The sequence below is a fragment of the Cervus canadensis genome, chromosome 8 (genome assembly GCF_019320065.1).
Source record: "Cervus canadensis isolate Bull #8, Minnesota chromosome 8, ASM1932006v1, whole genome shotgun sequence".
NCBI lineage: Eukaryota > Metazoa > Chordata > Mammalia > Artiodactyla > Cervidae > Cervus > Cervus canadensis.
Window position 1 is genome coordinate 37,243,554 of NC_057393.1, and position 24,023 is coordinate 37,267,576.

Sequence of the window (24,023 nt, forward strand, 5' to 3'; positions counted from 1 at the left end):
TTCTCTTTTCCCTTGAATTTTCAAGTCAGGCCACAACCTGGTTCTTTGACTTCCTTCAGGGCTTATTTCCTTCTACCAACTCTCCTTTTAAACTCGCTTTTCCTTTTCTGTCTCTTTCATTAGTTACAAAAATTCATGCAGGGCAAGGCACTTACAACTGCCTGTGGCTTAAGTTTCCCTACCCTTGGCCTGGGAAAATAATTCCTATCTTAGGCTGGAGGCTCAGATGGTAAAGAACCTGCTTACAGTGCAGGAGACCTGGGTTCGATCCCTGGGTTGGGAAGATCCCCTGGAGAAGGGAATGTCTACCCACTCCAGTATTCTTGCCTAGAGAATTCCAAGGACAGAAGAGCCTGGTGGGCTACAGTCCATGGGGTCGCGAAGAGTCAGACAGGACTGACTGACTGATACATAAGAGGCTGCTGTGCAGGAACTACATGTGTCTCTGTATGTTTCAGTGCTGAGAATTGTGTCCAACATGCAAGGGGCACTCAATAAGCTGCTGGTGTGGCTCCTGGTGTTACTGCTTGAGTGCACCCACTTTCCTATCCCAAGCTGTCTCTTCCATTCACTCCATGCAATAAATACTTGCTAAGACCCCCTGATGGACAAGGGAACTGCCCTTAGGCTCTGCAGGGGTTACAAAGGTATTTATTCCCTCATGAAACATATAGTCTAGGAGATTAAAGTACAAATGATACTACACAAGATTGAGACTGAAAGAGGTGAGAAAAAAGAAACACCTATATTGTAAGAAGGGAAGAATTACAACAGTTAGGGAGAATCAGCAAGGGTTCAGTAAAAAGGTAGCACTGAAGAACAGACAGGATCTGACAGCTAGAGAAGGGGGAAGAGTGCATTCCAAGGGATGCACTTGGAACAAACTGCAAAAACTGCAGTGAGCAGGTATGAGGCATGCAGGAGAATAGTTGCAATGTAAGTTGTATGGAGGAGAAAGGTGGGAGATCAAGTTGAAAAGCTGTCATATTATGAACATCCTTGCGTGTCAAGGTAAAAAATTTGTATTTAATTTTGGAAGCTTTAGGGAGTATTAGAGATGATGTAATTAGAGTTGTATGATTAATGTCATATGATTAATCAGACAAGAGAAACAAGTCAATCAGGAGTTTCCTCTATCTGTCAGAACAAGAGTTTTGTTGTCAGAAAATGTGGGATTGAATTGCAGTTCTGTCACTTAGCAGCATGACCATGGCCAAGTCACTTACCCTGTCTGAGCTCCAGTTTCTTTACTTATTAAATATGTGTTATAAGCAGAGATTGAAGAGGGCCTCAGGATTCTCAGCCACCTGGTGGATCACATTACATGACCAAAGGGATTGTGCAGATCTAATTAAGATTACTAATTGTGTTGTTGTTTAGTCACTAAGTCATGTTTGACTCTGGGATCCCAAGAAGTACAGCACACCAGGCTTTCCTATCCTTCACTATCTCCTGGAGTTTGCTCAAACTTATGTCCACTGAGTCAGTGATGCCATCCAACCAGCTGATCCTCTGTTGCCCCTCAGGTGGCCAAAGAATTGGAACTTCAGGTTCAGCAGTAGTCTTTCAATGAATATTCAGTTGATTTCCTTTAGGATGGACTGGTTTGATCTCCCTGCTGTCCAAGAGATGCTCAAGAGTCTTTTCCAGCACCACAGTTCAAAAGCATCAATTCTTCAGTGCTCAGCCTTCTTTAGGGTCCAACTCTCAGATCCATAGATGACTACTGGAAAAACCATAGCTTTGACAATACAGACCTTTGTTGGCAAAGTAATGTCTCTGCTTTCTAATACACTGTCTAGGTTTGTCATAGCATTTCTTCCAAAGAGCAAGGGTCATTTAATTTCACAGCTAAACCACCAACTGCAGTGATTTTTGGAGCCCAAGAAAATAAAATCTGTCACCGTTTCCACTTTTTCCCCTTCTATTTGCCATGAGGTGATGGGAACAGATGCCATGATCTTAGTGTTTTGAACGTTGAGTTTTAAGCCAGGTTTTTCACTCTCCTCTTTCCCTTTCATCAAGAGGCTCTTTAGTTTTTCTTCACCCTCTGCCATTAAAATGGTATCATCTGCATATGTGATGTTGTTGATATTTCTCTCAACAATCTTGAGTCCAGCTTGTGATTAATCCAGCCTGGCATTTCACATGATGCACTCTGCATATAAGTTAAATTATCAGGGTGACAATATACAGCCTTGATGTACTCCTTTCCCAATTTAGAACCAGTCCATTGTTTCCTATCTGATTCTAACTGTTGCTTCTTGTCCTGCAATCAGGTTTTTCAGGGAACAGGTAAGGTGGTTTGGTATTCCTATCTCTTTGAGACTTTTCCAGTTTGTTGTGATCCACACAGTCAAAGGCTTTAGTGTAGTCAATGAAGCAGGAGTAGGTGATTTTTTTGAATTCCCTTGCTTTTGTCTATGATCCAACAGATGTTGGCAATTTGATCTCTGGTTCCTCTGTCTTTTCTTAATCCAGGGAGATTCATCCAGGAAGGCAAAACCTTATAACATGAGACTTTTACAAGCAGAGGGTTTTCTCCCACTGGTTGCAGAAGACAAAGTCAGAGACACTGAAAGCATGAAGGGGATTTGACACAAGGGAGCCTGATGCCAGCCCTGAAAAAGAAGGCTGGGAGACAGCCAGTGAGCCCATGAGCAGCCTCTGGGAGCTGAGGGCAGCTCTGGGTGACAGTCAGCGAGGAGATGAGACCTCAGTCTTATAACTGCAAATAATAAGTTCTGCCAGCAACCTGAGGATTCTTGCCCAGAGTCCAGCCCAGCCTCCACATTGAGAGACCGTGAGTAGAAAACTCAGCCACACTCACCAAGGTCTGACTTAAAAGAGCTGTGAGCTAATACGTGGTAGTGTTTTTAAGTCACTGTTGTTGTTTAGTCGCTAAGTCATGTCCAACTCTTTTGCGACCCCATGGACTGCACTGTAGCCCACCAGGCTCCTCTGTCCAATGGGATTTCCCAGGCAAGAATCCTGGATTGGGTTGTCACTTTCTTCTCCAGGGCATCTTTCTGACCCAGGGATTGAACCTGTGTCTTCTGCACTGGCAGGCAGACTCTTTACCACTGAGTCACCAAGAAAGTACCCTTCTGAGTCATTAGGTTTGTGATAATTTGTTGAGCAGCAACAGAAAACTACATCGTAGCAATTCTAGTATATATTTTACATGATTGCTATGATGCTTAAAAAAAATAAAAATCACATGAAAGTTTTCCCTAAATCATAAATATTACTCAAATAAGTTATAGTTACTATCTAGCTAAGGTCTAAAATAGCAATCATCTTTCTCAATTTCTCTCCCCCATTGAATAGGCTCATTTTCTTTATTTCCATAATTTTATCTATAATGGAATCACAATTATATATAAGTTTGTTTTGTTGTGGGACTGTGACATATGGGCACTGGTGCCTCCTTAGAGTAAGACTGAGGTGACGAAATGTTTGTGTGTATATATATAAATAAAAGAAGAAAGTAGTTATCAGGGACAAAGGTTGATAAATGAGATAATATAAATACTAACTTGTAAGAGTGCAGAATAGGTCTAGCGATCCCTTGGAGGGTCAACAGAAAATATGTGCAAGAATAATTTATGCCATGTGCAGCTTATCAGTTCAGTTTAGTTCAGTCGCTCAGCTGTGTCCGACTCTTTGTGACCCCATGGACTGCAGCTTACAGGCATAGGCAATTTACCAGGAACAAGGCCCTTAAACATTTTGAGGTTTGTTTTGTTTTGTTCAGGTGTGAGGGACATTTAAACCTTTGCCGATCTGTTTCATTACAGGGTAAGGGGCACTTAAAATTGTGCAAGTAATGTATGATTCCTGTGATAAAACAATATAGGGTTATATAAAGAAACAGAACATATTACTAATATCCACCCAGTCCTACTTTTCTGAGGAAACCACAGACAGGTTGGTAGTCATCCTTCCACACCTCTTTATCTGCTCAAAGAAGCCTAAAAGGTTTACCCACACTTTAAAAAACTGGAGTCATATTCTACCTACTAATGTGTAACTTGCATTTTTCATTTGACAATGTATTGTATTTCTCCTAGAAAATTTATATACATGTCATATTTCTCTTAATAGATGCATGGTATTTATAATATGGATTACCACAATTTAGTCAACCAGTTTATTCAGATAGCTTTCAAATACCACTATTGTAAACATTTTATCCATATGTCTTTCAACATATATTATTTCCTTAGAATAAATTCCTAGAAATGGAATACTGGGTCAGTAAGTACATGAATATTTTAAAATTTGAATATATGTCAAATAGTTTGCTCTCCAGAAAAGCTGTATCAATTTCCAAGCCCTCTACTCAATAAAAGTGCCAATTTTCACATGCCACAGACAAGACTACAGATACACATGTCTTCTTTCTCTGCCACTAGGTAGGGAAATGTTAACTCCTTATTTTAATCTGTACTTCTTTAATACTAGTGAGACTGAGCCTCCTTTCACATGTGTATTAATTGTTCATATTTCCTTTTTGGATTGGTCTGTTCATACCCTTTGCCTTTTTTTTTTCCTCCTGGAATGTTCATTTTACTGATCTGTTAATGATCTCTATGATACAAGAATTTATTTTTCACTGACTATGACATCTTACTTTGTTTATGATCTTATAAAATTTCTACAGAAGTTTTAAATTTTCTTATCCTGCAAACATTGATTTTTTTGTTTGTTTTATGGCTGCTGGCATTGTCATTGTGCCAAAAATTTATTATAAAAACAACTTCCTGTGCTTTCTTCTAGTACTTTAGTAGTTTTTAAAAATTTAAAGTTACTATTTTCCAAAAGTTGGAAAGTTTCCATAATTCTGGTTTTTTTTTAAGTAATTTAATATCCTGTATATACAATATGTTTTACTGATCCATTTCCATCTATTTGACTACCTTGGTAGTATCACTAGTGCAGCTTTATAATATATGTTACAACAAAGGAATGGGATCCTTCGTTACTTTTTCTTATACCCTCTTCTTTATTCATATAGATCAAATAGAGCATGCATCATTTTCTTAAGTTTTCTCCTAAAAAACTGTTGAAAAATTCATCAAATGTTAGAGAACAAATTGGTGTAGCTGATAGCTCTACGTTATTTAAGATTTTCCATTAAAATCATCTTTTAGCTTTTTGATCAAATTTTACAGGCTTATTTCGTATAGGTTTTGCCCACTTTCTCTTTGGTTTATTTCTAAATATTGTCATATATTTTTCATCAAGTCTTCTAATTGATTACTGCTAAAGGAAATCTATTTAGTTTTTATATATTTTTATTGTGTCAGGCTCCCTAACCATACGTTCTTATTTATGAATTTTGTATGTCATTCTCTTATTCTAGGTAACAATTACCTAAATATAATGATTTTGCTCCTTTCTGTAAATATTTGTAGAGCTTTTGACTAACCAGACCTAGCAGAACAATGCTGAATAATTAAAATCTACTTAAAAAAATTTTTTTAATGTTGGAGCATAGCCGGTTAACAATATTGTGATAGCTTCAGGTGGACAAGAAAGGGACTCAGACATACATACACATGTATCTATTCTCCCCCCAAATCCCCTCCCATCCCGGCTGCCACATAACATTGAGCAGAGTTCTCTGTGCTATAAGTAGGTCCATATTGGTTACCTATTTTAAATAGTAGCAGTGTGTACATGTTCACTCCAAAGCACTTATCTCTCTCCTCCATTCTTCCCCTCAGCAACCATAAGTTAAAATCTACTTATTTAATATTTCATTAATATACTTTCAGCCAAGATATATAGACTGTGTATACTTTTAATAATTGTAATTACATTTATTTTTAAATTTTAAAATCTTTTACCATTCTTGATGTTAGGGAAAACAAGATGTGTGGGTGAACTTCTGTTTTCAGTGGCTTCTTTCTTTTGGTTAACAGTTGAAATAACACTGCTGAAAGTAGAAATCTGGCCTTTGAATCCTCTGTCCAAACCCTAAAAATAGAAAAGTAACACTGCAGCATAATTCCTACTAGGCATATCTAATTTTACTGTAAAAATCATAAACATTTAAAATAAAGATTTTAGTTTGATAACAGATGCATGATAGATAAAACATGTATATAATATTGACTTACCTTTTCTAGGACCAAATTGTTTTAAGTATAAAATGAAAATAGTCATACCATCTAATGGCTTATAAATTGACAGAGTTTGGAAGTGGGGATAATAACAGTACCTTTCTCACAGGGTTATTGTGAGGTTTACCTGAGATAATGTGTGTAAAGCAATGAGTTTTCTTGTCTTATGATGCAACTTTAAAAGCTCAGGTAAAAAGATAAACCCTTTAGAGTTCATTTCTCTCTAAATATGTGATCGGACTTTCAGTATAAGGGGATTAAAAAAAAAATAGGGCTAAGCAACTTAAGTGCAAATAACAGAGCAATCTTCCTATAGCATAGAATCTATCCATTAACGTACTTTCCACAAAATAATACCTATAAAATTCATAATATATAATCAATGTGCACTTTAATTATAAATAAAATCACATTACCAGTTCAATACTCAGTTATAAAGCTAGCTCAGGGCTTACTCTCAGTTCTCAGCTCTTTACAACTTACACTATATTCCAGTTTCCAGATGCTTAACCAAACATAGTAGTTAAATTCTTCCCTAACATTCACTTTTTTACACTAAAGGTATGTAATTTCTTTGCCTTCAGAGGAGAGAGTTTCTTTTTCATTTTCTTCTACATTTACCAGACTGATTTTCACTTACCTTTTCAGAATTAGCTCAGGTGCCATGTAGCAAAAATATACACTCACCAAATATTTACTCTCCCATATCACCCACTCTCTTACAGCTAAATGAAACTATCTGATTAATTCTAAGAGGCTACAAGTCAAGGTGATGTTGGCCATCTGTGTACCAGAAAGTACTAATGCATTTAAGGCTGGTGGTAAAATCACCAGCTCCTTTTTCTCCTCTCACTGTGACAATCACAGAGGCTACGAGCCGAGATGTGAGAGCATCCATTGGCTCATGTCCCCAAATAGCTACGTGGAGCAGAGGCACTGATGACCAACAGCGGCTTATACAATTAACAATAAATGCACCTTTAGAATTTTCAAACACTGAACTTTGGGACAACTTGTAAATGCAGTCTAACCCATTCTGTTATAACTTCTCTGCAAAGCATTTTCTGGTGGCCCCCATTTCCAGAAAAATCAATCACTCTTATTTATGCTTGGGATTTACTTAACTTATTCCACTGAAATTATAATTGTTTATATACTGGTCCTTCATGTTGGACTTGAAATTTCTTATTCATCACAGAGCTTGACATCCAGTGAATCCTGTGCCCAGATCTTACACTTCAGAGTAAATTTATTTTTCTTTTAAAGAGATGAGTATAGAAAATAACCCAGAAAAAAATCAGATACACAGAATTTAAAAGTTTCTAGTCTTGAGACTTTTTAGAAATTAGCTATATAACCCCTTTATTTCACAGATGAGGAAAACAGGATTGAGACTCACCTAAAGTCATTCAGCTAACAAGTGACAAAAATGTGATGGGCACTAAATAAGAACTTGAAGAATGCTTCCATAAGGAAAGTACATGTATGCAATTCTGTGTACGCAACATCTTTGGCTGCTCACAGAAAACGGGTTTTTTTTTGGTTGTTGTTTGTTAGCTTGTTTGCTTTTTGGCTAGATTTAGGCTCAGTGAAGTCTGAATCAGTATTTCTGTTAGGATTAGCCTATATGATCCAGCCTACAAAAGTTAAACAACCGAAATAAAGTCTTCTTCTAACAGATGTAGGATATGAGCCTGAAGTTTCAGAATCACAGACAGTAGCAACAAGGATCTTGTACAGAGCCTATGACACGCTGGATGTTCCATAAATGATTACTCTTGTGACAATAACACTTAAAACAAGTCATGTATTGAGTGCTTGGTAGAAGGAAATGGCAACCCACTCCAGTATTCTTGCCTGGAGAATCCCAGGGACAGAGAAGCCTGGTGGGCTGCCATCTGTGGAGTTGTACAGAGTCGGACACAACTGATGTGACTTAGCAGCAGCAGCATATGCATACTACTAATTATAACAGGTGCTTTAATATAACATTTCTATGAGTTATATATTTACACCCCATTTTACAAATGAGGAAACTGAAGTACCACACCAAAGTTCACAGAGCTGGAAAGTGGGAATTCAAACTAGTCTGAATGACCTTGCTCACTACAGTAGCTATCACTTATTAAGAGCTGAGCGTGAGACAGTAAGTGTGTTCCATATATCAGCCTGTTTTCACAACCCTTGTGGCTGATATTCTCTTCTCTACTTTTATAGATGTATGCTGAATGAAATTTAACAGCTTTGGGAGCAACTCACCTAACCAGAGGAAATCAACGTAAGTGGAAAAACTAACTGTACTTTAGGGCCTCTGATATTCCAGAAATCTGGGAAAGGCTCAATATTTTATTTTCCTCCTCTTTCCTCTACCCCTTCTTAATAATAAGAGATTCCAGAGAACATTGCTTGATTCACTTGTGGAATCTTCAAATAATAATTAAAAAACCCACAAGTAACTGATTGAATCAACAAAAGCATTTAACAACTATCAGTTCTAATATAGATTCCCAAGGAGGAGAGACAAAATCGGAGAAAAAGATTAATAAAAGAGCGATATGCAAAAAAAAAAAAAGAGTGATACACAATACTTTTCTATAAAAGTCTTAGTAAATTACATACTTTGCATAACTTTGGTAAATTAAAACATTATGCTCACGTTCACAGAACTGATTAGAAAAATAAAATAACCCATACATTTGAAAAAGTATTATCATTCCTTGCTATAAATATTATGATACTTAAGAACTGTATTAACTTCTGGGGCCAAGTTTGTTTATTTGCATGTTTTGTCCTATCAAAACATCTTAAATAATAATGGGAATGAACGTCAAATTTGATATACATTTATTTCATTTATGCATGAGAGTTGATAAAAGTAACCAATCTATAAAATGAGGTCAATGAATGGCCCCTTGGAACTTTGTTGTGTTGTTGTTGTTTAGTCACTAAGTTGCGTCCAACTCTTTGTAACCCCATGGACTGTAGCCCACCAGGCTCCCCTGTCCATGGGATTTTTCAGGCAAGAATACTGAGTGTGTTGCCATTTCCTTCTCCAGGGGATCTTCCTGACCCAGGGATCGAACTTACATCTTCTGAATTGGCAGGTGGGTTCTTTACCACTGACCCACCAGAGAAGCCCAGAAGTTTGTTAACTTAGCTGTAAATATTTACAATAAATTAATATACCAAAGGTTTTTTCATTGATAACTGTCACTGATGTTATCTAAGACTGTGCAACTTAGAGGATTTAAAGAGCAGTGTAGTTGCAGTACAGAATCAGAAAGGGAGAATGGTCCAGTGAGGTGAGACTGGAAAGATAGGCAGGGATAATACTATGAAGCCCTCAGGACAGGGCATATAGATTCTATCCTGGAAGGGGATAGGGAACAGTTGTGGAGGACTTGTAAGAAGGGCGTGACATAATTATATCTGTATCTTTGGAAAATCACTGTCAGTAGGTGTAGGGAAAAGATTGAAGGGGAGCAATACCAGAAAGATACATCAGGTCTACTTACTGGGAGAAATAAGTCTGAACTGAGAAAGGGGTTAAAGGAAATGAAGAAGAATGACAACCTGGGCCAAAGTTACTGCAAAATAGCAAGAGTTATTTCAGGTCATAATGAGAATCAGAGAACCCTTAGATAAATTATAAAATAAATGAAATGAACAATGTAAACTGCTTTATTTCAAATTTCAGGAAAAATACTTTGACACCTCACCATAAAGAAGAAGGCATATGATTAAAGACTATTGACTATGCCAAAGCCTTTGACTGTGTGGATCACAACTAACTGTGGAAAATTCTTAAAGAGATAGGAATACCAGACCACCTTACCTGCCTCCTGAGAAATCTGTATGCAGGTCAAGAAGCAACAGTTAGAGCTGGACATGGAACAACAGACTGTTTCCAAATCAGGAAAGGAGTATGTCAAGGCTGTATATTGTCACCCTGCTTATTTAACGTATATGCAAAGTACATCATGAGAAACGCTGGGCTGGATGAAGCATAAGCTGGAATCAAGACTGCTGGGAGAAATATCAATAACCTCAGTTATGCAGATGACACCACACTTATGGCAGAAAGCAAAGAACTAAAGAGCCTCTTGATGATAGTTAAAGAGAAGAGTGAAAAATCTGGCTTAAAACTCAACATTCAGAAAACTAAGATCATGGCATCTGGTCCCATCACTTCATGGCAAATAGATGGGGAAACAATGGAAACAGTGGCAGACTTTATATTCTGGACTCCAAAATCACTGCAGATGGTGACTGCGGCCATAAAATTAAAAGATGCTTACTCCTCTGAAGGAAAGTTATGACCAACCTGGACAGCATATTAAAAAGTACAGACATTACCTCACCAACAAAGGTCCATCTAGTAAAAGCTACGGTTTTTCCAGTAGTCATGTATGGATGTGAGAGTTGGACTATAAAGAAAGCTGAGTGCCAAAGAATTGATGCTTTTGAACTGTGGTGTTGGAGAAGACGCTTGAGAGTCCCTTGGACTGCAAGGAGATCCAACCAGTGCATCCTAAAGGAAATCAGTCCTGAATATTCATTGGAAGGACTGATTTTGAAGTTGAAACTCCAATACTGAGGCCACATGATGGGAAGAACTGACTCACTGGCAAAGACCCTGATGCTGGGGAAAATTGAAAGTGGGAGGAGACATGGAAGACAGAGGATAAGATGGTTGGATGGCATCACCAACTCAATGGACATGAATTTGAGTAAACTCTGGGAGTTGGTGATGGACAGGGAGGCCTGGCGTGCTGCAGTCCATGGAGTTGCAAAGAGTCAGACACGACTGAGCGACCAAACTGAAGAAAATTCTAGACTACGCTATATAAACGTATTTGTGGGATGACTAGAAAAGGAACCAACGGTCACTAGGCAAAAGTATGCATCTCATGCCAAAATAATGTAATTTTTCTAGCTGACAGGGTTATCATTATACTACTGTCATGTAGCAACTGCTATGCAAAAGTAGTATAAGGGCAAAATCATGGAAACACTGGCAAATATGACATGAGCTGACAAAGAACATGAAGAATGAATGACCAAAAAAGATAAGAAATCTAAAAGAAGTTCATGTGTTAAAAATGAAGGAAGGATCATCAAAAAAAAGGTGGTCAGCAATGATGAATAATGAACAGTGGCTAGGTCTAAAGTGTGTCTACTAGAATGTGCAGCTGTGAAATCTTGGGGACGAAGGAGACAACAGATTCCGGGGAGAAACTGCCACTGATGGTGGCAGAAACTGTATGAAATAGATTGGCAAACGAATGGGAAGTCAGGAGGTGAAAGCACTGCGTAGGATTTGCTCTGTCCAGAAGCTTTATGGAAGGGTACAAAGTGGCTGGAAGGGTACAAAGAAGTGAGGAAAGATACGCTGAGCATGTTATCATGTCTGCCAAATACAGGGTTCGCTTCTATCCACCCCAGAGCATTACTGCTATTCTTTGTGCAGCAAAGGCCAAAGATTGGAGCAGAGACAGGCACTCAACCAAAAGGCAGCCATCTGTCGATTGGGTGGCCACACATTAGGTGGCCTGGCATACAGGACATTGATGCTTCCTAATATGTCAATCAGAGGAGGTCTTTCCAGATTTCAGATGGAGGAATATGGAAAAGAGCAAGCAGCCAAGAATGAGAGAATAGCAGGTGCACAGAGAGCAGCTGGTCTCTGTTCCTGCCTGCCTTCTGGTTCTATCCATGGATGTTATTTCCATAAATCCCCCTTTTCCAAAAGGAAGCATATATGGCCTGATTTTCTGTTCCTTGTGATCAAGAAAGCTTAACATGAGAAAAAAAATCCTTTGTCTAATGTCTCTTGCTTATAAGATGACTGTGTCCTTGATACTTCACACTTGAGATGACAGGAAATAAATCATGGACAATTTCACAGGTTGACAGTGTACTACAGATAAATAAGAACAAACTCTCAAAATAGCAGTTGCCCCACACTAGCTTGCACAAGAGAAACCTTCCCATAGCCTAATACTTCCATGAGAATGCAGGGTCACATGCTGTATGATGGTAAACTGATTAAAAACTAGAGGATCAAGATGCTATTGAGTGCTATTAGAACATGAGTAAATTAAAGGTTAGGGAACATTATAAGTCTTCTAAGAATTGGATCTACCACCATTATTACATCTGGTTCCCCGAGGAGTTTTGTCTGTGAGCAACTGTTGTCTATGAGTCCTAAGGAAGTAACACACTAGAGATGACATCCTGGAATGTGGCCAGCCTCCAAACAGTGGGCTGCATGTGTTGAAGAATAGATAGTAGCAGGATACCCAACCAGCTGTTACAGAGGAAGAAGAAGTACAAATAGGGAACATGGAAGGAAAGAGATGCTGAGAATTCACTGAGGAGAAAAACTCAAAATACACCTAGCGTTAATAAATAAGACTTGACTCTCTCTCTAGGTAGAGGCTGACCATGAGTTTAACAAACAGCTGAAAAATTTTATGTGGTAATTGCAAAACTAATCAAAGATCATACTTATTTCAAGTGCTAACATAGACCTCAATGGTCCTTTTGACTATATAATCACACAGATTATATGTAAGATTATAATAGTTTCAAGAAATTAAATATAATTTCAAAAAATTAAATAGAATTAAATTAAATGGAATACCTGTTTTGCCCTGTTAATCTATAATTAAATACTGTTGACCTTATTTTAAGTTTTAATACATGAGCTCCTACTTTCAACATTTATTGAGGAATAGACTACATCTGAGTTAAATTTCTGATTTATCATATTTTTCTATTAGAGGTCAATAAGAAGGATACCCATAGTTTTCCATCATAGCTTTTATATTTTATATTGAATACCAAGTTCTTTTTATATTCAAAATTCTGATAAAATTAACTTTGGTCATCTACTATTTCACCAAAAGCTGCCTTAGAAAATAAAACATTTTCATTCACATTCTAAACCAATCTTTTTTTTTTTTTTGGTCACAGTGCACAGCATGTGGGATCATAGCTTCCTGGCGATGGATTGAACCTGTGCCTCCTGTAGTGGAAGTAGCTGAGTCCTAACCACTAGGTATTTCCTAAACCAATCTTTGATAAAAGAATAACTGCTGGCTCTGTTCCATCATGAAGAGAAGGCAATGGCACCCCACTCCAGCACTCTTGCCTGGAAAATCCCATGGACAAAGGAGCCTGGTAGGCTGCAGTCCATGGGGTCGCAAAGAGTCGGACACAACTGAGCAACTTCACTTTCACTTTTCACTTTCATACATTGGAGAAGGAAGAGGCAGCCCATTCCGGTGTTCTTGCCTGGAGAATCCCAGGGACGGCGGAGCCTGGTGGGCTGCCGTCTATGGGGTCGCATGGAGTCTGACACGACTTGCGGGGAGCCGGCCTGGCTACTCAGGCTCCTTCTTGGCCCTGAGAGAGATCAAGAGGTCCCTCTCTGTCCCGCCACCCCTGATTTATTAAAGTGCAGGTTGGCCTTTCTTACCTCCCTCAAGGAAATTGCTGTAGCGACCTTTTACCCATTTTCCTGACGAGATTGTCAGGCTCCTGTTTATGGTTTATGTCTAGGTAATCTTTAGGTAATCTTTAACTGATTGTAATCATACTAAGACGCCAGTCCCTTGCTCTGCTAGTCTTAAAGAGTTGAGATAAAATTCCTGAGCGAAGACTAATGCCCGCGATTCTGCATGTATACATGTCCTTGATCTAAATTTAGTGAGTCCTGTTAGCATATATATGTATGTTACCCCTCAATAAAGTTGTCAGTTGTCGGTTTCAGTCAAGAGCTGACTCCGTCCCTCTCAACCCCATCTTTCCGAGTCTTTATTTTCTTAGGTATTTCGGCGATTGCGTCCGTGACCGATTCGTTTGCCGGCAGGCTCCGGCAACGACTGAAGTGACTTAGCAGCAGCAGCAGCTGTTCCATCATGAAACACTTTTTAAAACCAAAATATCTCACTATATTTCTCACTATATATCTCACTATATATATCTCTCACTATAGATCTTTGAGGTGAAATATTTTAAATTGTATACACAATTTATTATTTTGTACTGTTTACAAAATACATTATTCCTAACATTCATTGACTATTTATGCTAAAGCCTTTGACTGTGTGGATCACAACAGTGGAAAATTCTTAGAGATGGGAAGACCAGACCACTGTCCCTGTCTCCTGAGAAACATATATGCAAGTCAAGAAGCAACAGTTAGAACCAGACATGGAACAACAGACTGGTTCAAAACTGGGAAAGGAGCACGCCAAGGCTGCATATTGTCTCCCTGCTTATTTAACTTCTATGCGGAGTACATCATGCAAAACGCAGGACTGGATCAATCACAAACTGGAATCAAGATTGCCGGGAGAAATATCAACATCACATATGCAGACGATACCACTCTAATGGCAGAAAGTAAAGAGGAACTAAAGAGCTTCTTGATGAGGGTGAAAGAGGACACTGAAAAACCTGGCTTGAAACTCAACATTAAAAAACTAAGATCATGGCATCCAGTGCCATCACTTCATGGCAAATAGATGGGGAAAAAGTGGAAGTAGCGACAGATTTTATTTTCTTGGGTTCCAAAATCACTGCAGACAGTGATTGCAGCTATGGTATTAAAAGATGCTTGCTCCTTGGAAGAAAAGCTATGACAAATGTAGACAGCATATTCAGAGAGACATCCCTCTACTGACAAAGGTCCATATAGTCAAAGCTGAGCTTTTTCCAGTAGTCATATAAGGATGTGAGAGCTGGATCATAAAGAAGGCTGAGTGCTAAAGAATTGATCCTTTTGAATTGTGGTGCTGGAGGAAACTCTTGAGAGTCACTTGGACAGCAAGGAGATCAAACCAGTCAATCCTAAAGGAAATAAACTGAATATTCATTGGAAGGGCTGATGCTGAAGCTGAAGCTCCAATTCTTCAGCCACCTGAGGTGAAGAGCTGACTCACGGGAAGAGACCCCAAAGCTGGGAAAGATTGAGGGCAGGAGGAGAAGAGGGCGACAGAAGATGAGATGGTTAGATAGTATCACCAACTCAATGGATATCAACTTGAGCAAACTCTGGGAGATGGTGGAGGACAGAGGAGCCTGCCATGCTGCAGTCTATGTTGTCACAAAGAGTTGACGTGACTTAGCGACTGAAGAGCAAACATATTTTAAATTGCTAGCTTCGCAAACAGCTGGACATGTTAGCATTTTAAACCATATCAAGTGAAAATTAATGCTGTATTCTAGCTATTATATAGGTCAGATTGACAGAAGTTTTATTTACTATAGAGATAACACACACAAATGCACAGGTAGATGGATTCTACATAGAGCTGTCTGGTTTGGCTGGTGATACAAAGTTGTCATGCAGGATCCAGTCACCAGCATATGTTAAATTATGTTCAGTAGCTTTTATTTGAGAAGAGATGTACATATTTCAGAAAATGCTTCATGCAATAAATAAACGGGTATTCTAAAATACCCATTTTAGCTACCCGTTGGCTAGCTGGGAAATTCACTTATGTGGAATACCTGTCATCGGTAATACAGAACAAAAAGCACTAATGGTAATAATACAAAGGAAATTCTAGATACATTAGCATAGTGGTTTTCAAGCTTTCTGGTTTCAGGACCTCTTTACATTCTTAAAAATTATTATATGTATGTACTCATTCCTGCTTAAATAGCAATAAATCCATTTACGGACAACAACTATTTTCCCAACAAACAGAAATCAGTGAGAAGAGTGACATGGTTTACATTTCGCAAAACGACTTTTATATTTGTTTCTGCATTCAATTTGTTGCAATATCATCTGTCACATAGAAAACTACACTGTACACTAGAGAGAAGGAGTGAGAACAAGACAACACAAATAACATCCCACTATCATTACAAAGGCAGTGCTGACTTCATGGACATCTTAAAGGATACTGAGGATTACATGTTGAGGACTGCTATAGTAGGAATAAACAGTAATCAGTGCTAAGAATGAATCTACGAAATCTTGGGAGAACAAGAAGACAACATTTAAATCTGCTCTAATACAAGCATTTGCCACATGTGGCTGTTGAGAACTTGAAAATGTGCTAGTAAGTGTAAAATACACAGTTTTCAAAGACTTAGTATGAAAAAGAGGTAAAATATTAAGTGTCCATACTGATTAAATGTTGAAATGGTTAAGTTTCTGGATATACAGAATTAAAAAATATGCTATTAAATTTTATTTTACCTCTTTTTATTGCCTTTAATTAGCTATTAGAAAAATTAAAATTACATATGTGGTTCACATTATATTTCTACTGGACAGAGCTGATATAAATGAAAACATACTTTCCTAAACTAGGTCCAATCCAACATACAATCTTAGGAAACAGGACAGAATTATTATTTTGATTCATCATTTCTCTGCATCATTCTGGAGAAAAAGATCTGATGTAGCAAATGTAAACAGGGTATAATATGTGGATGAAGAACCAAAGATATCTGAAGGAATAAAATCTGAGTTTCTTGCTTTGGTCATTTCAGATATGTATACAGGGACAATGGTGATTTCTACACTTTCGGCCACACCTCAGTGAAATTTATTTTTCAAACCCAAAGGTAAATAGTTTGGCAACATATTGTGTGTGCCAAGTCGGTTCAGGAGTGTCTGACTCTTTGAGACCCTATGGCCTATAGCCTGCCTGGCTCCTCTTTCCATGGGATTCTCTAGCCGAGAACACTGGAGTGGGTTGCCATGCCCTCCTCCAGGGCATCTTTCTGACCCAGGGATTGAACCCTCGTCTCTTATGTCTCCTGCGCCACCTGGGAAGCCTGGCAATACATTCATTGCTCCTAATATAAAGCAGGAATCCTTCCATCAGAATACACGGAATACCTATGATACCCAGAAAAAACCTACAAAAGACTGAATGGCTTCCTGAGATACTAAGCAAAGGTTTCAGCATCAGAAGACTGGTGAATAAAGTACATTTATATGTTTTAAGTTAAAACAGAGTCACCAGGGAAGCCCTTAAGCATTGACTATACTTTGCTTTACCAACTTTTAAAATAAACTGACCTAAACTACCTGTTAGGGCCACACTAGATGAGAGGCCTCGACTCTATTTAGGGTCTAACAAAGGAGACTATTTTAGGCCTTGTTCCTAGGTAGAGAGATTTTGCTTTTCTTTTTGTATGTTTTTTCACAGTTCCCTATTAGGATGCTGGGTTATAAAATCAGTGCTCTACCTCCTTCTATTAAGATGTGAAAAGTTGGCTCCTTTCAAGGTGTGAACCTTCCTTCCCCCAACTAAAAGGCACCAATCCAAGTTGAATTGTTCTCTTTAAGTGATATAAATCACAATTTTCAAGGGAGACTAGGAAGGATGGGGATTCTGAAACAAAATTTTAACACCAAAAAAATCACAATGCAATTGATCTTATTGATAACTGAAAATTAACCCTACTTGATACAAAGAAATGTTAGTCCTGGAGCCCGGAAATTTCAGTGTTTGCTTATCAGGAAGGCAATGTATCTTGGGAGATTTTATTATTTTACAACATAGGGAAAAAAAATAAATTATACCAACAGATTACCATTATACAGCAAAATGCTACTTTTAAACTGTGTGATTTGATGAACTCAATTCTCAATTTATTGTTCTTTAAAAAAAAAAGAATCAAAACCAAGTTAATTTGAAACAATGTTTTCTTTAATGACTAGGTTCAAACTTCAGACTGATTTTTCAATTAAGCTGAATTAGTAAAATTTCAATAATTTCTATTTTTAAAAGGCACATTCATCTATTATAATTATTCCTCTCAAAATGTTTCCTGACTGCTTACTAAACTGTTAGCAAGTTATAAATATCAACTTAACAACAACTAGTTATTCACATAAGTCTTAGCAGTCTAACATTTTTAAAGTGCAAGAAGGTATCCTCATAATAAATATAGAAAAACCCCAATTTTCCAGAGGTTTCTCAGCTCCACCCACTTCCTTATTCATATTCTGTTGATCTTTCTCTACTCTCTCTTCCTCAATTCAAGTAAATATAAGCAAATTAATTTCCAAACAATATGCCAAAATAAGCTGCTACCCTGGGACACCAGCAGTACTCCTTTCTGAAGCCATTACTTTTCCCTTTCAAAAAAATTCTTCTGAATCCAGGAATACCCCAGCCCTGAAGACTTCAGAGAGCGCAGGATACCTTTTAATTCAGAGGGCATGTTTGTGAGCTTGTGTGTGGAGTGCAGGAAGAAGAGGGAGGTGCAGTGGTAAAGATAGTATCTACAGATAATGCAGGTAATATCTACAGATAAGGTTGTACAGGGAAGTACCTTAGCCACAGGATAGATTAGAAAGGGAGCTACAAATAGCAAGCAGTATCATATTGGACAGGCTTCCCTTCTGGCTCAGTGGTAAAGAATCTGCCTGCCAATGCAAAAGACTCAGGTTCGATCCCTGGGTCAGGAAGATCCCCTGGAGAAGGAAATGGCAACCCACTTCAGTATTCTAACCTGGGAAATGCCATGGACAGAGGAGCCTGGAGGGCTACAGTCCATAGGGTTGCAGAAGGGTTGGACACAGCCTAACTAAATAACAATATACTGAACACTTTGAGAAGTTCTCTGCTTCATAACTTACAATGACCATTTTTCTTCAGTTGTTAAATATAGTCAAATTATTTGTGTCCTAACACCCTGAACTAATTATGAAAGGGAGGATAAGCAGGCAACTACAATATGGCTTCGAAGTTTAAAAAAAAAAAAAAGTGGACAAACGACTTTAAAAGTCACTCAAAATTAAACACACTCTGGCTAAGTATTTATACAGCTACAGCCCTCCCTTTCGGTGTCTTAAGACTCTTTGATCACTTCTTTAATGAGATTGCTTTATTTTACATAGAATTTAATGATACATTAATACCATAATGAAAACTGATATTATCAGATACATATTTCTCTCCTGGATAGTTCTAGCTCTAGTAACAAAGTTTTGAACAAATTTGCCACTGGACCACATGCTCTTTTCTAATCTAAGAAATACTGCTATAGGTGGGGGTTCTCTGAACCACATGGACCCTGACCACAGACAGAGAGTACATGGAGGTAAGGGAAAGAGCATGGGGTTTTTTTTTGAGTCAGAAAAGTCTCAGCTGAAACCGAGTTCTGGCCCCTTACTAGCCATTCTACCCTCTGGCAAGGTATACTATATGTAACCTGACTCTATGATTCCTGTCTGTGTGAACTGGGAACAGAATCTTCCTCATGATTAGAATGATCAAGTGGTTAGTGATGAATTTTGGTTGAACTAAGTGACTAGATGAGAGACATATGGACAATGCTTAGCACAGAGAAGGTACTAAATAAATAGTAGCAATTGTTTGTATTATTTATATGTATTTCACATATGGATACATGATGTACTTTTTTAATACCTGTGGTTTATTAAATTGCTTAAGACATCTTCACTACAACAACCTCTGTTCCTCCCTATCTCAACTCTTGTTGAGAAAGGGTACAGGATTTTCCAAAAATAAGACTCTTCCAAACACCTATATGGGCAAGTTTTATCAAAGTTCACACATACATATGTTTATTTGGAATGCTGTTGGCTGGATTGCCTTTTTATGTAAATATTTTCCTCTGAGAGAATTCATCTGCAAACTTTAGAATTCTTTTCCTTTATTAATCTTCCTTCTCTTTCATTCCACTAGATTCCACTTTGTAGGGATTCTTCCATCCTTTACACCTTATCACATGACCATGACCCTAGTGGATGCTCCATCATCTCTTGTATGAACTGCAAAGCTCCTTCCTTGCCCTCTTTCTCCTCCCTCCTCCAGTCTAACTACCTCTAATCACTTCCACTAATTTCATTCTGTTGTTCTTTTATTTAAGAAACTCCAATGGGGGGAAAAAAAAAAACCAGAAACTCCAATGGTTTCCTGTGAAGCATAGAAAAAAAAAAAAAGTCCCAGCTTCCCTGCCTGCTGATCTGGTCCAGCCCCCATGCAATCTCACTTACCTCCCACAAGTTGCCAGCATGCTTCCATTGGGTTGACTTTATTACTCCCTAATTCTTCCCTTTAAGCCTTGTTCACATTCTTTTCCCACTTGCTTTTGCCCATCCAAATCCTATCACCCTTCAATGGCCAGCCAGCTTAAATAATTACCGCTGCTTGAAGGCCTTTCTTCACAGTTCTGCACGCACTGATTTCCTTTCTCTGATCTCCTAGTGCGCAAATTGTTTCTATGGCACATGGTGGCTTTTACACATTGCTTTGCTTTGTTGGGTTTTCCTGTGTTAGCTCTGCCTACCCTGAGGCAGGAATCTATTTTTCTTTTTTAAACTTTGCGTTTTCTGTAGCATCTAGCCCAAAGCTAAACATAATAGAGGTTCAATAACTGGTAGTCACATTGTGGCCCAGCGGATCCATCAAGCCAGGTGACACACCCCTGATAGAAGCTGTACAAACTTCTCATTTTTATTACTGGACTTCCTACCAAATCCTCTCCACATACCTCAAGACTTGCTCTCACCTTCCCCCTACTTGACAAATCTCCTGACCTTCACTGTGGGCAAACTTTGTCTTTCCATCCTAAACTGATTTCCTCCATTTCCCTTCATTGCCCTGACCTAAGTAAAGTCTACCTCTTTCTTGAACCCACTTCATTTCTCATAAACCTATGCCATGGAGAATCTCCCCTTCTCATCTCACCTGATTTAAATGATGAAGTAGACTCATCTTCACTTATCACTGTTATTTGCTCCTCTTTTGACCCTTTTCTCCTTCCCCACTCACCAATTTTTTCTAACTTCCAGATTACATCAGCAACTAATTTATGATATTCTTCTCCAGTCCAATCTGTCAACTTCAGTAAATACTCACATCATCAGTCCTTCATATTTTCTACTCCCCCTAGCTCTCTGGGCCTGCATCACTTCTCCACAACAGCAAAGCCAAACCCCAAACACTGACAGGCTTCTGAGGGCTCTATCTTGGGCCCTTGAGCCACTCTAACTAGGAACCACCTTACCCGCCATTTCTCTCAATTCCCCACTACACCTGATTTCTGTTGTGCCTCATTCACTTAACCCGTACCTTTCACTGCTGCTGCTACTGCTAAGTCACTTCAGTCGTGTCCGATTCTGTGCGACCCCATCCCTGGGATTCTCCAGGCACGAACACTGGAGTGGGTTGCCATTTCCTTCTCCAATGCATAAAAGTGAAAAGTGAAAGTGAAGTCGCTCAGTCATGTCTGACTCTTCGCGACCCCATGGACTGCAGCCTACCAGGCTCCTCTGTCCATGGGATTTTCCAGGCTAGAGTACTGGAGTGGGGTGCCATTGCCTTCTCCGGTACCTTTCACTATTCCATTTCAAATGCTGCTCCATAAACTAAGCAGACTTGGGGCAGTGGAGTTAAAATATAGACTCCAAGGAACTTTTAATTCAGTACACAGAACATAAATTTTCAATCTTAGCTACACCTAGAAATTGAAAAAAAAAAATAGGTGCCTGAGCCCTACTCTCAGAAATTGATCTAATTGGCCTGCATCTGGGCCTGAGCAATGATGGCTTCAAAAGTTCCCATTCCCCCATGCAGCAGAAGTTGAGAACCAATGAGCAAAAGTGAGATCTAGGAACCTGGACTTCACCAAGCTACTAAGGGATCCTGGTGGTCAGTCGGGTTTGAAACCACCGTGTTAGGCACTTCCTGGCTGCAATGGACGTCCTGCATGCTTAGGAAGTTGTAGGATCAATCACGTTAGGGTTGTTTTTTCTGGCACCCTCAATCCCACTCCTGCACCTTTTAAAAAAATTTCTGGGATACAGTCCCAACTCTTCAAGTGTAATCAGGGTCATCATAAACTGGCCTTCTACTTATTTTAGGGAGCTGTCACTCTAAATTATTTCCAAACTCTCATAAAAATGTAATAAAGTGATTTTTGGAAAATGTTAGTACTGTAAGGTTACAGTAATTGAATCAGAAACTCCATCTACAGAGACAGAGCTGTTAACCTGGGACAAAAAGTAAGCATCACTAAAATAGCTCAAAGAGATAGTTAATTGATAGTACTCAGCTTCCTAAGCGAACCTCCAGAAGCTATATTTGATCCACAAGGAGGCTGAAAAAGAACCAAGCAGGCCACAAGCTGTCTTTCTCTGTCCCCCCGGTGAGCGTGGAAGTCATCCAGGCTGCCTGGCTTTCTCGCCCTCAGGAGGATCAAGCACACAATTTCTTGACTAAGGCTTTTCACTGCTATCACTCAGAATTCCAGATCTAGAAATCTCTCTTTAACAACTACACACCAAGTGTCTTCATTACTGGCTAAGTTTCTCATCCTCCCCCTTGCTCTCCTAACTCTTGCTGCAAAACCAGAGAACTTTTCTCTCCTGAGTGACTCAAAACCTCAGTGCTAATGACAAACTCTATCATTTCAAAGAGTCTGAAATTCTGAATGCCATTAAAAAATAAAAACCTGTCATTAAAACAAACAAAAAACAATGCTACCAACTCTGCTTGTAAGGCACCAGAAACTGCCTTCAAAATCTCAAGTCTTCATTCTCATCCTCTTTTAACTTAACCTATGTTTTTTCAAGGTTTTATTCAAGATCTTAAACTTTTTGAACTCTGTTCTTCTGTCTGTCCAGCAGTACAAGCCCATATTCCTTTATTCACACTTATGAAATCCTCTAAGCTCTTAATACTGAAAGAGCTTATTTGGTAATTAAACATGTACCTGAACTGAACTTTTTGACAATCCAACCTGAGCTGAACTGATAGGAAGCTACTGATAGACATTATCTCATTTATTGTGAACAACTCACACTTCTCACTGCAGAGTTATTAGTATGCTTAATTATGAAGAACTGGCCAGGACCCCACTGTGGATATTATACATGATATATATATACTAAATTAACTTTCTAAAATCCAAAGAACTCTCTTTCAAAGCCCCAAGGTTTCAGATAATAGTCTGTAGACCTATGTCCACATTGCATCAATTTCTCCAAGTTTTTATTCTAAGCCTTCGATTTTTCAATTACACAGAAATAAATAAGTTTTGGGGAGTGTCTTTACTTGAGGACCTAAACCCATTAACACAACTGTTCCTATAAGCATGCATGCATTCATTGTTTTAAACTGACTTAGAAATAAACTGCTGAAACACTATTTGCCAGTTAAGAACATCCCAGATAAGCTCGGAAAGCCCAAGAAATCAACAGTAAGAACTGGGTCTACAAGCAGCTGAGTGACAAATTCCTTCAAAGCATTTCCCAAAGTAATTTCTACCTGCAACTCCAATTTACCAATCAACTGTAGTAATTTTTTTAAAGTGTCTTTTTTATCACTGTCTACACTTTGCTGTGATTGAAGGTATGGGGCTCGTTCTAACAATTTTCAGTTATCACAATCCTTAGACATTTCCCAAAAACCTACTGAATCAAACGTTATTTCTATAACATTTTAAATTAGAGTTAGCTATTTTAGTAAGTTCTTAGTCATTTAAGAGGGAGGTTTTAGGAAATGAATTGCAACCAGGAATAAGGAAAATGTATCATGTTCTCTAAACTTTTACTATTTTTTTTCACATAGGCTGCATAAGTCATGCTCTTTAAATGTACTTAAGTTTCAAGAAGTATATAAATATGGGATCAAATTAAAAAACTAAAAAATCAGAGGCTAATTTTGTGTGTGTGCGCGCTCCAAAGTAAACAGTCATAACCACCAGTAAAAGTAGGGAAGAGGGGCTGTCCCATTACATCATCCGGCAATCTGTAGTTTGAAGCCTGAAAGCACTCTCCAAATAATCCTTAAGAAAATCCAACTGGGAAATCATCCCCGAGAAGCTTAGATCTCTTGAGTTTAAATATAAGGTTAAAAAAGCTTCCCCACCTTACGTCAC

The 24,023-nt window shown here is 38.5% G+C and overlaps 1 protein-coding gene across 4 annotated transcripts in view; it reads right to left on the bottom strand.

Annotated features, from left to right (window-relative positions):
* Nucleotides 1-24,023, bottom strand: part of HECTD2 (HECT domain E3 ubiquitin protein ligase 2) — a 72,724-nt gene that overhangs the window by 47,721 nt on the left and 980 nt on the right. For 3 of the 4 annotated variants that reach the window (XR_006270790.1, XM_043476015.1, XM_043476016.1), the window contains exon 2: nt 5,856-5,985. Coding sequence is in view for 2 of the 4 variants with exons in the window: in XM_043476015.1 (XP_043331950.1) it covers nt 5,856-5,985 (130 nt within the window). In the remaining 2 variants the exon portion in view is untranslated. Of the gene's footprint in view, nt 1-5,855; nt 5,986-6,771; nt 8,741-24,023 lie in introns of those variants that run through there. The other variant, XM_043476017.1, reaches the window with a different exon arrangement.